Source organism: Pocillopora damicornis, chromosome 12 (genome assembly GCF_964200805.1).
Source record: "Pocillopora damicornis chromosome 12, jaPocDami1.2, whole genome shotgun sequence".
In the NCBI taxonomy this organism is placed as follows: domain Eukaryota; kingdom Metazoa; phylum Cnidaria; class Anthozoa; order Scleractinia; family Pocilloporidae; genus Pocillopora; species Pocillopora damicornis.
Window position 1 is genome coordinate 14,951,996 of NC_142681.1, and position 17,215 is coordinate 14,969,210.

At 37.9% G+C, this 17,215-nt stretch overlaps 3 protein-coding genes across 4 annotated transcripts in view; all 3 read right to left on the minus strand.

The window, feature by feature from the left end:
• Nucleotides 1–47: 47 nt before the first annotated feature.
• On the minus strand, nt 48–1,771 carry LOC149036673 (uncharacterized). Its single transcript, XM_089189088.1, has 2 exons — nt 1,415–1,771; nt 48–532 (listed from the first exon to the last, which is right to left on the minus strand). The coding sequence occupies exons 1-2, from the start codon at nt 1,698–1,700 to the stop codon at nt 231–233; spliced, it is 588 nt and encodes a 195-aa protein (XP_089045214.1). The 5' UTR covers nt 1,701–1,771; the 3' UTR covers nt 48–230.
• Nucleotides 1,772–1,915: 144 nt separating this feature from the next.
• On the minus strand, nt 1,916–10,477 carry LOC149036674 (uncharacterized). The gene is made up of 5 exons (XM_089189087.1): nt 10,338–10,477; nt 6,061–6,552; nt 4,101–5,131; nt 3,774–3,813; nt 1,916–3,133 (listed from the first exon to the last, which is right to left on the minus strand). The coding sequence occupies exons 1-5, from the start codon at nt 10,358–10,360 to the stop codon at nt 3,058–3,060; spliced, it is 1,662 nt and encodes a 553-aa protein (XP_089045213.1). The 5' UTR covers nt 10,361–10,477; the 3' UTR covers nt 1,916–3,057.
• Nucleotides 7,608–17,215, minus strand: part of LOC113679879 (uncharacterized) — a 28,280-nt gene continuing 18,672 nt past the window's right edge. Inside the window, exons 1-6 of one of the 2 annotated variants that reach the window (XM_089189092.1) lie at nt 13,946–14,692; nt 12,946–13,439; nt 12,034–12,199; nt 11,468–11,883; nt 11,157–11,214; nt 7,608–10,597 (exon numbers count right to left, since the gene is read on the minus strand). In XM_089189092.1, the coding sequence (XP_089045218.1) occupies nt 10,565–10,597; nt 11,157–11,214; nt 11,468–11,658 (282 nt within the window). In that variant the 5' untranslated portion in view covers nt 11,659–11,883; nt 12,034–12,199; nt 12,946–13,439; nt 13,946–14,692 and the 3' untranslated portion in view covers nt 7,608–10,564. Of the gene's footprint in view, nt 10,598–11,156; nt 11,215–11,467; nt 11,884–12,033; nt 12,200–12,945; nt 13,440–13,945; nt 14,813–15,121; nt 15,175–15,464; nt 15,537–15,629; nt 15,700–17,215 lie in introns of those variants that run through there. The other variant, XM_089189091.1, reaches the window with a different exon arrangement.

Here is a 17,215-nt window from a genome sequence, read left to right on the forward strand (position 1 = left end):
GAAAGTAATTGGCTCTCTTCGAGAACGAATATCCAAAGTCATACTCAAGATATGGTAATGTTGGACGGACATGAGCTCCTTTTCTGTTAAGGTCGACGTGTAAAAAATGGACATCAAAACCTGCACAATTCTCTTAGCGACACATACTTCATGCGGTGCAATATGGAAATAAGCAGCACACTTGATCACATCTATTCAAATCTATGATTTGCGGTTCAAAGTTTTATAACTCAGAATGTAAAATTACCTGGAACGCTATAAGTAACTCTTGGGGTCAAATTTCTCCACCGCAGGCCTGCACCTATAGGATCATGGCGAACTAATGCCTCTGCGATGGCAGATCTTCTAGCGTAGAGGGATCGAGCCGCTAATTCACCCTCGATCATAATGATGCCCGCATTCACACTTCTGGACTTTATTTCAGCCACTATATCTATCAGCTCTTGCATACCTAGCTTCCTTCTTCTATAATGCTTTCTTCTTTCCATTTCATGATAGATGCGACGTCTCCATATTGTTGAAATCGAGACCCCTGCGAAAAGTATTACAGGTAAAATCGTATGAGACACCCTTTATAGCACGATAACGGCGAATATGAAACATAGATCAACCTGTGGCCAATATAAAGCAGCCATATCGACGTTCAAAAACTTTTTAAAATATGAATTAAAATAAAAGAGAACACATCCATTCTCGAAAAAAGGGGCATGACAAAAAAAAAAGAAAAAATACGAATGACCCCTGCGAAAAGTATTACAGGTAAAATCGTATGAGACACCCTTTAGAGCACGATAACGGCGAATATGAAACATAGATCAACCTGTGGCCAATATAAAGCAGCCATATCGATGTTCAAAAACTTTTTAAAATATGAATTAAAATAAAAGAGAACACATCCATTCTCGAAAAAAGGGGCATGACAAAAAAAAAAAGAAAAAATACGAATGACCCCTGCGAAAAGTATTACAGGTAAAATCGTATGAGACACCCTTTAGAGCACGATAACGGCGAATATGAAACATAGATCAACCTGTGGCCAATATAAAGCAGCCATATCGATGTTCAAAAACTTTTTAAAATATGAATTAAAATAAAAGAGAACACATCCATTCTCGAAAAAAGGGGCATGACAAAAAAAAAAGAAAAAATACGAATGACCCCTGCGAAAAGTATTACAGGTAAAATCGTATGAGACACCCTTTAGAGCACGATAACGGCGAATATGAAACATAGATCAACCTGTGGCCAATATAAAGCAGCCATATCGATGTTCAAAAACTTTTTAAAATATGAATTAAAATAAAAGAGAACACATCCATTCTCGAAAAAAGGGGCACGACAAAAAAAAAAAAAGAAAAAATACGAATGACTCCGCGTGAGCATTTTCTTTATTATGAAATTATTTTCGGCTCACCTAGTGCTTTCGCTATTTCTACCCATGACAAACCATAGGAGCGCATCACTTCCAATTGCTCCTTCGTAGTTACGTAGGATGGTCTACCAACCCATTCCGTTGAGGTCACAGGTGCCCGGTAACACAACTGCTCCCTTAGAAAAGGAACAAGGCAGCTGTACTGCTCGATAACTTTACCAATCCTTATTTCTATGGTCGACAGCAGACTTTGAACTAATGGGGCCAAAATGTCCTCAGCACAGGGTTTCGTGGTTATAAGATGCCATTGGATTTTTCTTAAATTCATTACAGCGGCTTCCAACTTAGTCCAAAGGCCGGTTAGTCTTTCTGGAGTTGAAGTACTGTCCTCAATGGCAGATCGGGCTGTAAAATAAAGCGCTTGAACGTCCAGCACAAAGTGTTCTATCGCGTCCGGATTGAGACTAACAACTGTAGAAGAAGTATGTCTGGTCTCGACTTAAGTACTATTTTATGGGCTCCCCTTTAAATAAAAGTCAGATATAAAACACACTTCTTTATTCCCTTAACATCTAATTGTTGTATAACCGTTGAAAGCCGTAAGCTGAGAGTTCAATTAATGTAAAGTATAAGGTAAGAACTAAGGTAAATCTTTGTATCGTGTTAAATGATTTAACCCGTGGTAATTTCTTACGAATAACACACTCCGAAACTCACTAAATGCTGATAAACATGCTCTACTAGAAAACGACGACGCCCTCAATTTAGCCAAAAGGAACAAAACCTAACTGATTGCCTGCAAGCCAAAAACCTTGCTTTCAACAAAACTACTGAGCAAAGGCTTATTTCTAAAAACCATTTTCACGAAAGAGTCAAGGTGCTGTCAGTTGAAGAGGTAAATATTCCACAAACTAAAACATCGATATTTGATCGAAAACTAAGGAAAGAGGTTCTTCACTAACATAATAATCCTACGCTGGCCTCTTTTTGATCTTTGTTTTCTCAATAATACGAAGGCACGAAATTAAAACAACTAAGCTAAACTAAAACGATCACTTGCCGTGAGAGCAGAATATCAAACAAGCTACTTGACTGTTCTGTTGAGAGTTAAAAGACGGAACCAAGGCCTATCGGTTAACCCTAAACTACAATAGACTGACTAACGGTCATCACACTTTCCCCATTACGAAAAATCTCTTACTTCCCTATCAATAGATTTGATCGCACTCGAAATATTCCATTACAGTTTTCTTCAAGCTTGTACACTGGCAAAATGTTCACCTCTGGGAACAGCTGAACTCCGCCGCAAAATATCGCGTTTTCTATTTGATTGCTTTGGTTGCGAAGTCTTGCTTCAAAGCAAGTATTGCTAAATTTAAAAAAGCAACATGGAAAGAGATTTCTACCTGGTATTTTTGATATTAGGAGACATTTGATACGCTTATTTCCTTTTTTATGATTAATCGACCTTTAAAAAGCCAGCAATGTAGATATAAGAAACAGCAAATGTAGAAACTATAGTGCGCAATTGTCGAAGACATACCAAGTCAGCCACCTACCAGAGGCACAGAAAATTATGTTGTTTATAAAATATCTTCTCACGAGCACAAATCATTGACTATGCAAACGTTCGTTAATCTTTCCCTCCCAACTGAGGGAGATGCTGAGGTTGCCGCTGATGGAGTTTACCGGAAAGGGTTCCCTTTGTTGAGGAAGCTGCTCCAGAGACGGTCATTTCCGTTGATTTGCAAGCAGCTGACTCTAAATAATAACAGACAGATCTGGTTTACACATTAGGATTACGAGGAGGGCCCACTAAATAGCAGTCCTGAGACGACTATCCGCTTTAAAACAATGCCAATAAATTAAATTTTGTGCGCACACAATAATCTGATATCAGGCACTGATCATTATCCTCTGGAGGGTTGTGTCACAAAAAAACTCACTTGTTACCCACCCCCCAAGCCTATTTAACATTTTTAGGACCCACACCCCCCTCTCTTGCAGTAAATTGGCATTCAGTTTTCTATAGTCTCCCATATATACTCTGTTAGTGACGACTGATCCCCTCTCCATTCCCCCTGAGAACCATATGATCCCCCCATTCGTCCATCCCCTTCCCTTCCCTTCCCCCCCCCCCCCCCGTCTCATGCGATGAGTGATGAGTTGTGGTGTGAACGGGTGGTGCAGGGAGGTCTTGGGTCTTTCGAGGATGTAAATTTTCGTGGCGCCTATATTTTCCACGTGTCGCAAATCGTTAAAATCTTTCTACGTCTATCTGAATGTTTGACGATGTCTGTATATGACGACTTCTCTGCTTATTTGTCTGTCTATTTCATCAATAAACATGGTGGTCTCCCGATGCAACATGCGAAAAAGAAGTGATATTATTTTGCCCTACCTTTCTTTGTACATATTCTGTGTTGCAGACATGACGCCATCTAAAACAGACAAAATAAGCACTTTTCACTAATGTTTCATTTGTTACTTCTTATCATAAATAAAACTTCTAAGTGTAGCATTTATAGAGGGTCTAAGCTGTTTCTTTCGAACTCGAGAGAGGTGAACTTCTATTTTGGGTTCTCCCCTCTCTTTTTTCAGAGATGACTAAAATTTCCTTTTCCCTGATGAAGAGTGAACAAATCGTAATTGATTTTTCCCTTTTCCGCCGGTGTTTGAAAACTTCATAAATGTAATGATTTGTTATTCTACGCAAGGAGTATCATACCTAGAGCCTCTTTCAGTATCTTTCCATTGTGCTTCAAAGAACAGAGCTTTTCTTTTCTAGCGTAGATTTGCTCTATGTGCAGATTTCCAGACTCTCCCTCAGAGCGCGATGCCATCGTTTCGATGAGAAGTTTTTTCTTCTCCTCATAAGCCTGTTTTTCCTTCACAAACTTTTTGATCTTCTCAGGGTCTCTGATCTCCTTCTCCTTAGCTTCCTCGTCTTGGATTAGCATGTCGATGTACTCGCCAAAGGCATCGTTGTAGGGGATCATGGCGTTATTTTTGAGAAAGACGCCGAAAAAGCATGCGCTTTCATAGATGTATTTCTTTTCTTTCTTCAATTCATCAATTTGCGCTTCCAAAAGACGAATGAACTCTTCCTTCTGGGACTTCATATCCTTTTTCTGAAAAATAATCTCCCGTGTTTCCTTAGATAAGAATTCATTCTGTACGAGAGTAGTTTTGTAGGTGATATGCATGTGGACTTTGTAGCTGTGAGAACATATACTGCAAAGATCATTGTTCATTGCCTTACAATCACGAAGCTTCTCGTTGTTGATAGTCTCATAGGGCACTCCTGAAAGGTAGCAATGATCATGGCAGATCTGATTATAGACAGTATGCCTCACACGATCTTCACCAACATTCACATACGTCTTACATCCTTGACCAGCGCAGACAGTCATGGGGTATTCTAGTTTCACAAACGTAAGATCAAACCCTTTGAATTTTAACTGAGCTTGAAAACTTTTCACGTCGCTCTCGCAGGCTTTGCACTTCTCTTTTTCCGCTTTAATCTTTTTCAAGTTGATATTAATGAGTTCGACAGTTTCCGCCATGGGTTTGGCTAAGGCCAATGTGTATTCCCTAGCATTGTTCAGGCTCAACGTCTCCTTCGTCTCATGTGGCTTCATCTCCATTACTTTATCAAAGAGCTTGGTCGTAGTTTCGCACGACAAGTCCCAACTCTCTTTGTAGATGCCAACATTTTTCGGTGTAAATTTAATTCCCATCCTGTGGCAGGCAAGAAATCTGTAGATGACAAAGCATATTAACATGCATAAATATTAAATATATATCAATAGATATATCTATTTAGTATTGAGTAAAACAGTAGATAGCGTTGAAGGCGCGCCCTGATTGGCTACTCAAACTCCGGCTATTCTTTGCTACTCACATCTGAGCGACACGCGCAGGATTTGTACCCTAAAATATTGTAATCATTACAGTAATAAATGAGTTTAAGTCATATCTTTGTACTAGCCTCTTCCATCCCGGTAATTAGTTGTTAAATATTTATTATTTACAGGAGAATGAGAAATTTTAGAGAGTTCAAAGAAGAAAAGGTGAACAACTTTCGACGGTCGAAGATGTTAAAAGTGATGTACTATGGATACAGTGCAAAGTAGAAAAGGAACTTTAAAAGTAACTAAATGGGCTTCTGAACTCACAGTTTGTTTTCAACTGTAGTGTTATTGAATTTTTTACAAATAAATGTCGGAGTTTTAACGGAAATAATTTAAGGCAAAAGCAATGTTGATCATTACGTGACCAAGCGAAGCAAACGCAACCGTTAAAAAACCCCTTTCCTTTAAAGTTTCACATGTACTCAATTCTGTAACTTTCCTTATTTCAAAGGCCATTGAAGCGCGATGAATTAAATACCCTATTTTCAATGATATTTCTTGCAATCGATATACTTCTTAACCAAGGTTTAAACGCATATCGCAAAAATAAGCTTATAATACGCGGAGTCCTGAAATTTATTTCATTAAAAAAAAATGATAACACATTACTGCTCAACTTTAAGGTTTTTGTTAAAATTGTTTAACTTGAAATCCTCCACAGTCTAAGCTTATTTAGGGTCTGGTGTAAGAAAAAGGAATAAGAAATACGTAGATAAATTTTTAAAAAAATCTGTGTTCTCTGGAATAAAGTTTAGACTTTGGAAAGATAAATACCTGAAAGCTTCGTTGTCGAAACAAAAATAGTTGGAAGGCGAAACGTCGATTTTAAGGTTGTTCTTCTCCAGGAGTTCCTTGAGAACTGGCAGGGTGTCTCCTGGCTGATAAAACGTTCCCCTGGAGTTAGTAAAGGCAAATATAATGTTGGATTGCAGCGACTTGTGAAGGTGCCTAAGCAGCTCCAAAACACAAAATCTGAAGGCCACAGTCAACCTGGCATTGTTTGGCTTGAGAAGCACCACCACGGCATGGATCTTGTCGTAGATGCTGAGAAAGGCCATAATTTTTTCAAAGTGTTCTTTGTCCTTGTCAGTTCCTCGACAATCCCCAATGCCTGGAGTGTCGATAAGGTGGAACTTGGCAATGTCTGTCTCAAACATATACTCCCGAGGGGACTGGGTAGCAGACCGACCGGTGGCGAAAATTTCATTTGCATCAGAACCAAAGCAAACTTCCGTCCCTTCCCCTTCCTCATCCGTATAGGCAAACCTGGAATAAATAGACCATTTCACTGTCAAAATAATGCATATTTTGATTTAATGTATTACGATGTATCTCTACAGGCCGTCTTAATGACAGAGGTTTGGATTTTCCTGACAGGAACTTGACTGTGTCTTAACTCCCTAAACTTAACCGGCCAGAATTGTCTTACTTCTCAAATATTTCAATTCTTTGAATTTCAAAAACTCAACATATCGATAAAAAACGTAGACATAAATAGCTGCCAAACAGTTTTTGGTACCGTCGTCCCCCAGGGATTTTCAGGAACGAGCTCCTCGCTAGATATCCGAGAGTGGAGGAAAGGCCATGTAGATAAAAGTTCGTTGAATGAGCAACCTCCTCAATTTGAAAGAAATCTAATACAGGTCTCCAATAGACTACACAAATGAGATAACGTACTTCAGTGAATCACAATAGTCACAGGAGGAGCAAGAGAGAGAAAGCGGGTGGAAAACGCGAAGAAAAGTAGTGCCGCAACAATAGTTTGAAAGTTTTGATAAACAATTGAGACAAGTTCTCTCCTAAATAGCCCTCGTCTCTACAATTATAAGTATGTCTCTGGAAAAGAATCGCGAAGAAAGGTTAAGAAGGTAAAGAAAATACACTGGTAAAACCATGCAGCACTCGTGCGATTAAGTGACCTAAACCGCGCGCCGAAGCAGGTAAGACTCAAGAGTGTCGCTTCTCCATATGGATAGGATGCAAATCCATGGCATCACTTTACGAGCACCAATTCATTCTCCTGGGTGGAGAAAGATACTCTAGGAGTGACGTGCCTTTGCCAAGAATGCAATAACCCACCCAGGGTTCCACTCAGTCCTTTCGATCCGCAGTTCAGTTCGCTAACCGTTGGGCCTAACGCCTTTCAAAGCATGAAACTGGATCGCATTATTATAATGGTAAATTTTACGCCAGTAATATAATTTCATTATGTATTAATTTATTATAATTAATCTACCGATTGAGTTAGTGGCGTAAAATCTTACAGTATATAGACTGTGTTAGTCACATATTACACCGTTATATATATTCCCGGTCCTGAATCAAACGAAAAGTCAATTTAATTTACAAACAAAAATATACATACATGTGATCACTTGCAATTAATTGTAAATTGAGACTGAGTACAAGCAACGAAATTACTGCAAGTCATATCTTTCCTGAGGCTCTGAGGTCACTCAGAAGCAATCTCTCCAATTATCAACATATAGGCCTGATTTGCAACAAATTCTCAGGAACAGCCAAAATTAATTTACTGCTAAATGTTAAGAGAATTAGTGTTAAGATCTTAGAGATAATTTTGGACTAAATTGGAGAAGGTAATTATACAGTGTATGCAAGGCTTAAAATGATTGATTCTGATCAAACATTTCAAACCAAGCAATGCTCTTTGTTCACAGCCATTTAAAACCTTCCACGAATAGTTTGGTCATGGGCCAAGGTAAACTGAAAATTATAAATCAAAATCATACTACCGATGCGAATAATTGACAGAGCACACAGTACAGTTAAAATCTTAAATATATTCTAGGCTAGGAATGAAAAAAAATCACCCAATATTCTATTCAGAAAAAGATAAGCACATACCAGATCCCATCGATTTGCTTGCCTATGGATACAAGTGCAGAAAAAATAACTAATAGTTGGTGTGATGTCTGTACAGATTTCACCACCTTAATAAATGTATATGTGTAGATGTTAGACTAAGATGTAATAAGCTGGCTCGGTATCACATCTACATACCAAATAAACAGACCTGACAGCTCGGTTGCAATTAAAAAGATGAAGTCGGATAAATGTTTAATTTGCCCTTAAAATATTCCCCTAATTTTAAAACTTACTAACTCTGGGCTTTTATTCTAAAGGATTAAGTGTTTAACAGTCGCATCTTTGCTGAGTCACAGTGCGAAACACAAAATTAAAAAGATATTTCAGCTGGGATATTTCTCGCATAATAAAATAAGCAGTCTTCTATTATTATCGAGCTTACCAAGTATAAAAGGTGACAGCTGTCTTGCCATACCTCTACAGAGGTCGTAAACGTACAATTTGACTGGAAATTTTGCCATCGATCTACAAATGCCGACGTGAACTATTCAAAATCATTCAAAACATTGAAGCTTGCTGAGGTAGACTGGGCACCAAGATCGGAAAGCTAATGGAGGACTGGAAGCTAAAAGGTCGAGTTAAACAGTCACGACGTAACACCTTGTATGACGTTTCCGCAAAGGATTTGTGATTAGGTGGTGCTTTACCAACCGGGGGATCGACAAAAGCCGACAAGACGATTAGAAACAAAACGGTAAGAGTTTCCATTGAGAGAAATGATGTTGTGTCATTACGAAAGCCGAGAAGGGACTTCAGACTTATAAAATTTGACTTAAGAGTTAAGACTCGAGGCTTTACACTTCACGAAATCATACCTTTCACCACAGAATTCTGTATTCAGAAGGTGAAAAAAATTTTTAAATCCGTCAATGTGCGTCGTTATGTTTCGGTGAGTGAAAAGTCCCTGATCCTTAATGGTTTTAGTCACACAACTACTTGATAAATGTGGACATCAAGGATGTAACTCTATGCAAAGAAATGTATGCTGAGAGTTGTGTCGAACATAACAAGAATTTAGAAGAACTAGATTGATCAAACCAGATTATTCTCCACCCTTAAATGAACGCGAGGCTCTTAAATTGTACTGTGACATTGTCCAATTTCTTAAAATGGATGAGTTAATCCGACCGTTGTGGTTTTCTCTCGCCGCATTTTACCAGCTTTCACCCCTCGTCTTGCGTGTTGACTAGTGTGGGAAAAGCACATAACAAGTAAAGGTAAAGCAACAGTTTCATTACTTAAATTATGTTGTCCGTATGTGGCATTTTCATGTCCCGTAACAAAGCTAATTCAAGTACTTTTTCGTTAGGATGTCCGAAAGAGAATAACTTGTCTTAACTAGAACATAACTGTAATAGTACTATAACAGGACATAAAGTTGTAAATTGTACTAACACTGATGCTAATGTTGAATGGTCAGTTAGTCTATCGATCGATAATGTACAAAATCTTCGAGTGTTAACTAAAAATATCAACGATAGCGTCAAAAATGTTGATTGCCAAGGAGGTCCCGGAATATATGAAAATTATGGAATAACGCCGCCTACTTTGTTTTCCGACTAGAACCTCTCAATTATCTCACTGTGCTTGAGTAGTCATAATTGAAGCTTAATATTACATAGATTCCACACTCGTCAAAACATGTTGTTCAATTATGCCTTCTGAAAGGCAGGCCAGACGAGGAGAGGAGGAACGGTGGGGAATTGCCGAGGAATGAATATGGCATTTTTATAACAGATCACTCAACATCTTGCAACTAACCATTTCAACTAACTCATGTGTGTCGACGAAACAACACCTAGACTTTCCTAATACTCCTCCTTCCTCAACTAAACTCTAACAGCCTTAGTTGTGTCCTTGAACAGAAACATTTCATTATTGAAAAATTACCAAAATATTCAATTTAAACTGCTACAAGCATTATTCACACTGACTGGTGAGTTCTAAGAACCTTTACGAAAATGCATTTACAAGGTCAATAGCTCTTGGCCTCATTTTTGTTTCATACTTGAAACAGTCCACGAGAATACCCCGAAGGGAAGCACCAACTGTGTCTGGCAAGAATTCTAGTGAGTGCGGGCATTCTTTCTTCCTCATGATGGCAATAAGTGACTCAACGTCGCTGTCGAAATCATCACTTTTCCTTCCAGCCGCTGCTTCCTTACCTTCCAACAGTTGCTCCCAACATTCCATCTCGGTGAAAAGTTCAACGAGCGTACATGCCAATGACCAGACATCTGAATGAACTGCTGCTTTCTTCCTCTCAAGCAGACATTCGGGGGCCATGTAAGAGGGAGTTCCTCGGATTGCTGAGCTAATCGTGTGAGTAAGGGATAGCGCGGACTTCAGTTTGCTCAAACCCATGTCGCACAACTTTGTGATGTGAGTTTTCTCAGCTGCCAGCACATTGGCAGGTTTTATGTCTCTGTGAAGCAAAGGAGGTTTCAAATTATGCAAGTAGGCAACAGCTTACGAAACTTGCTTCCCAACATCAAGCTTATTGCAGCTTTGAGTCGTGAAAGTGTCAGAGCTCTCGTCATCGTTTAAGCACAGAAAAGGTACATCGTATCGGAAGCTTAAAGATGAGGAATTTTTCTCGTTGGTTTAGAGAAGTGACCTGGTGTAGCACCTAATAATTATTTCATTTTAAATAACTTAAGACGTATAACCACCAATAACTGTATCATTTTCTTGAAATTTATTCCTGTTATTAAGGGTTTTCAATATATAACTAAACCACCGCACTATTTGTATCAAACATAAGAAAGTACACGATAAAATACGCGAAGTTAAGAGCGGACTGGATTCAATTTCCTGAAGCACCTGGATCAAAACTTTCGCCAATGCATTGCTGACCACAATTTGATATGTGGTGCGTCATGGTGGTGTAATAAAACCGACAATTATGTTTAGCAATACAAACTTTAACCCGTAATTTAGTTATGATAAACTCTTTATAATAAGTGTATCGTTAACGTACAAACCTTCAAATATGCCTTCGCTAGAAACCGTAGAATGCTACCTTGGTTTGAGTACACCGATCTACAAAATATAATGGATAAAATGAACAGAACGCTAAGTTTAAAAACATAAACAAGCCAAAACAAAACAGAGAAAGTACAGTGGAATCAAGATTTTTTCTAACATTCAAGATAAACAAAACTTTGTTCAAATAATAAGGTAGCTTTAGGAATCGGTGTAAAGTTACAGTGTTTGACTGAGGGAAGGGAAACAGCATTTCAAGGGTTCGAGTTATCAGGAGGTTCGAACAATAGGGATTCCACTGTACACTCACATGTCGTGGCTCCGATATGGGTGGGGCAACGTCCAGCCACAATCCACTATGGTGGAATCCTTGGCCTCTTCGAAAGAAATGCCCAAACAAACGCAGTGGTACCACTCAAAGCAGGTAAGGCACTGCACCATCTCATTGCGACTTGAAAGTTGGGTGTTAAATCCTCGCCTGAAAAACGCACAAGAAAGCATCTAATGCACCACACTTCCACGGCAAAAGGAGGCATATATGGTTGAAGGTGTTTCCTTGTCCTGTAAGTGGCAGCCAGGTGATGTGAAAAGGCCCCTCTTCCCTGTCTGGCTGGAAGCAACAAGGAGGACTTTGTTTTGTGTTGTACCATACAGCCGCAGACAGTTCGCAGTGCTGTTGTATTGGTTTCTTCAAAAAGCCGGCAGCAAAGGTTACCTGTAAGAGTTCTTTAAAAAAAATGCGAATGTCAGTATTGTAATGCCAACTTGCCTGGAGAAACGAGCTGATAACAGGTCGTAATAAGATGATAAAGATGTGGAATTGATTCAAAAGAATGTGAGCCATTCCTTAAAACGAACAAGTAACAAGTTTGTTACCAATATCAGTAAAATTCTTTAAGGCATTGAAGACTTGGCTTCGGACACTTTTTGCGACAATTTCCTGAATGGATTTGCCTTTAATTTCCTGAACCTCGTTTGGTGAAAGGCTCACACTGGCTGCCCACTACAAAGCATCGCCTCTATCACTAAAATGCCACGCATTCTGTAAAAAGAGATATGTAAGAAAGCACAAAGTAACTCCTTTTAAAGTTATATTGCGAACGGAATATAATTTTTCGAAATGCAGTTAATAGTTACTTCTAAAGAGAGGGTTATAAGTAACTACAGGAATGGTTAACACGACACTGAGATGACTACTATTCCTACAATTTTAGCCAGTATTGTATTGTAAATAATCATGCAATTCAGCCTTATTAGGCTGCCATGGGATTTTTAATAAAGCTATCTATCCAGCTACTACAAATATTAGTTTATTGGACAGTTGTCAAATATGATTGAAAACCATGTGCACAAAAAATCATTGTGTAATTATCAAAAGTGATCAAAGGATTTTGGGTTTTGCAAGCAGTCAATGAAACAAATGAAGTTGATGAAAAGAAATGAATTGACATGAATGGCAGTTAGTGTTTAGAGGATAACGAAAAAAACCACAACCTTATATTGCTTGCTAAGTAATCTGAGAATATCAAAGTAGCAAATTTCTCTAACAGCTGGATTAAAATATTTCTGTATAACAAGCAACCACATAAACAAGCACCTAAAGAAAGAACTAATAAATGAATTTTCAAAGATTAATTTGAGATTGATTTATTATGCCTCAGTCTCAGCTTTGAAAAGGAGATCCAGAGGTAAACCTCTGTTAAAGTTCACTTAAAACATAAAACAAGGATGTTAAAATTGTACACTATTAAGCTTAGCAAACAACAAAAAATAACTGATTGTTCTTACTTCATCAACAATGCGGTCATAGTGAGCAAGACCATACATTGCTACACCTGGTCTAAAAAATTCAACGTCACTTTCATGTGCAGACATGAGTATGGATAATGAATTATAAAAGCAGTTTCCATCCCCACTTGAGTAGAAGGGCTCCAGACCAAGCTCATAAATGGACTGGTCAACATAGCTGGAAAATCTCTAAAAGCAATAGAATATAAAGTTAATAACAACCAATACAATAAAATTTATAAATGAAAATAATGATAATAGTAATTATAATAATGATGATGATAATCAATCCAAGTCAATAACTCTTACTGAACTTTTTACTGCTCAGGAAGTCTGCGCTGATTCTCACTGCTGTTAAACTGATGTGAAGAGATCTTCGGGAGATGTTCCAGACTGTGAGGAGATAAATTTAAGGTCACCTCCCAAGGCAATCTGACCATGCACCCTAAAATGTCCCTTGCAATTTGGGGCTTTATGATTGTATGGATTTCAGTCTAAGAAAGGAAAAAACACCTTGCATTAATAGGTAGATCACAAATTGGTAAACAAAAAAACATTAATATTAATAGTCAAAGGTTGTTAATTAACTCTCATTATTGTTTGCCCTCATGATGGATTCCTCATTAAATACCCCAACCCTAATCATTTAGTTGAAAATAAAACTTTTTGAACATCACACTAAAGAACTGGAATTGGCCTGGCATTAGTGGACCCTTAAACAAACAATATCCACCTTTTGGAGTTAGTAGGACCAAACTGCTTGGACATAGCCCCCTTAACAAGTTTCAAGCTAAACAACTGGTATAAAAACTTTAGCTGACAGCTGATGAAATGATATAGAGAATGTTCAGGAATGGTAAATTCAAAACAAAATACTTGCATCCTAGACAAGATTAAATTGTGAAATAAATAAATGAAATAATATGTTTGTTTGCCACACATACATGCACAAAAAGTAATGAACAAAAAGAAGGAGTTCAATTAATAACAGGAAGCTTACATCTTCATTCAGTTTTCCTAGAATACTTGGCATCTTTGATGTTTGGATCTGATTCAGTTCACTGCAGGTTTGCAGTACAGATTGCCACGTATTACCAAAGTGAACTGATTCACTCCCAAATTTCCTCTCAACAATGTCCTCAAATAGAAGAGAAGGCAGAATGTGACCTTTGGGAGTTGCAAAGGGAGAATCAGAAATGGAAGTGGTGACAGCAGGTGTTGATGAAGGAGCAGGAGGACAAATGGGGCTTGCAAAAACTTCAGGGGCAGATGAGGGAGGATCAGAAATAAAAGCAGAAGCTGGTGCTGATGATACAGGAATGGGAATCACAGGACTGTGAGCAGAATCATCTAGACTGTGATGTCAACCTCTTGAGGGTGCTGTTGTTGATTCCAATTTCTGTATGAATGCATTATTGAAATTAAATCCTCCAGATGTGGTCACTTGCTGCTTTTATTTACATCTGTGAGCTCAACTTCTTCAGGCCACCAAACGTATCTGCATGCTTCTTTCCCCCATCCAGGCTCAGATCTCCTGACACGAAAATACACCATATATATTCTGCAAATTTATGGGAAAATTGACAATGGGTGCTTAAATTTTTATATTTAACAACTGCATTACTACTCAATTTAGCACTTTAAAGAAACAAAATTGTGTGTTGTATGATTAGAACAGACAAATTGCATAGCCTTTCAAGTACATCACCCCCAAAACTGTTTGCATCTGTGAAAAATGAACTGTTTATCCAGTTTGCTTGCTAAAATTTCTTTACTGTTTTACTCAGATCTACTACTCTAAATTGCACAGGGTCTTCTGGTGGTATGTCATCATCAGCTGCCATTTCTTGAGCTTAAACTTGTTGCACTATAGGAAATAAAAATTCAAACTGTATTGTACTGTAAATTAAAATCTGGAAGCAGAAAGGTGGGTACTAGACTAACAAAATAAAGTAATTATAACAGATGCAAAGTAAAATGATGCTAAAATGCACTCAGAATTTAATGAATTAAACCAGTTAAAATAAGTATTATTTGTATAGAGAAGTGAATGAGAAATCAGAAAAATGTTCCATATCTTCCAAGACTTAAAATATACTGTGGGCTATAAATAACACCAATCAGTGCCTTAAACTGTCAAAGCATTAAACCTGTTGCAATCCAGAACTGGCCTTACCAAAATGCAAAGCAAAGTGCTGACAGCTTAGTCCTAGCATACCATTCTTGCATCTAAAAGCAAAAAGAGAGAAATAGAGCAAAAATAGAGGAAGAAAGCCAAGCAGACAGACAGACAGACAGACAGAAAGGAAGGAAGGAAGGTAGGGCTAGTTTAGAATAAAAAAAATTCCAGAGGTACTGCATTGTTAGGGATGTAGATACAAACAGTTTCAAACCCGATATCATGGGCTTAAAAAAACAATTTTTATTTCAAGTCTTGTTAAATTACATTGGGAAATTCAAATAAATAAATAAATATAAAAACAAAAATATAAAATTAAAAAAAGGAAACACTGAAATACTTTTGTTTGCATAGACTTCATGTACTGTATATCCATCTGGTTGCGCTTGCTTGAGTCTGTCTCAAACGCCTCCTGAAAAAAAATAGAAAATGAAAATCTCATATACAACAGCTTACAAGCTGAACAAAAAAAATCATGCTCCCACACGTGAAATATAAAACTTACAAAAAAAGGACTCTCTTTTTCTTGCACGACCAGCAGTAGCTGGGGGATCCTCCTCGTGACTTTGGGCTTCCTAAAAAAAATAAGGAATATCGAAAATAGATCGGTGTGAATTAAAAAAATTAAATACAAAAATACCACACGATCACGATTCTCCGGGAAAGTCTGATATGCTCGTTGTAACAAAAGAAAAGAGCTATGGAAGAATGAATGTCAGCGCCGAGAAATATACTTGCTCCTTTTTACAAAATGTGATAAAATTAAAATGCGTTCTTTCCGCCATAGTGATGGGCTACTGTAATAGGTGGTGTATGTATCATAAAGTGTACCAGCAGCTGGTGGTTATTTTCGTCTCAAAGCCCCTCACGGTTTCAAAATGGCGAATTATCGTGGGACACTCGTTAAATCATATCTCTTGTGACTCGTCCTGGTTCAGCCCTGACACTGGCCAACGCTCTTCGGAATCATGTTTTTCAGGGTGTCACCTCTGCATGTTGATATTGTTATTGATTTGAACGTGAAAGCTGCCTCATCAAACGTTCTCACAGTTGTGCGTTTTACTCCCCTTAACTATACAACAAATGCACGTGAAGTCATAGACTGACTTTTATTTTGTATTAGTTAACTCCAAGGAACAAGCGGAACGAAAACATCGTCATGTTGATGTTTCAGGAAAGGAGAAGGTGGTGACGACGAGGAGCTGCCGGAGGAAGAGTCTGCAGCTTTTAGTGAGTGAAATGTTTTTATCTGGTACAAATTCAACATAGCAACCTTGATTTTTGTATGTATATCCTCAAGAATGATCAAGATTAACTTTATTTTTCGCAGTAGATCAGTATGTTCGTATTGAACGTGATAATTTTTACTCCATTTGAATGATAGTTTTATTTGAATGTGTAGTTGTTGACCCACCCACCCACCCCCACCCCCTCCACTTTTCCCTCAGCTTCTGCTGCTCCCAGTTCAGCTTCTCCAGTAGTTAGTAGCTTTATACTTCTCAAAGAGCATTAGACTAATTTTCGAGATGATGAAGCTGTTAACAGGCCTGTAAATTATTCTTTTGATGATTTCCCAATGACATTGTGAGACAGTCTTTGAGAATTATGAGTCACCTGTGAATATCAAAGTGAAACCAGCCCCCTGTTCCTCTTCCTAACCAATGTCCTCCCCAAGTTGGTGGAGTTTAGGAGTATTTTAGTTTTCCAGTTTTCTCTGGGAAATAGATATGCTTAGTGGTATGTCTACAAAAAGGCAGGGAATCTTTAAGAGTTTAGTCTTACCACAGTGACCCATAAAGTCAGAAGTACATTCATACAAATGATGATTCCAATTGCTGTGCAGTGTGTCATACTAAGGAGTGTTGTCATGATAGTTAAATATTTAGCATACTATTTTACCCTCTGCTTGGTTTTAACCATAGGCAATGGTTTAAGATTTTTTGTTTCCTTAAAGAATAATACCAAAGAAGAATTAAAAAAAGAGAAAAAACAAATTGAAAATGTGAAGAAAGGAAATAGAGAATACCATAGTTACCACTTTAAAGCATTTATCTTTGTCAGCCACAAGGTATGATAGTTGTGTTTTAATTC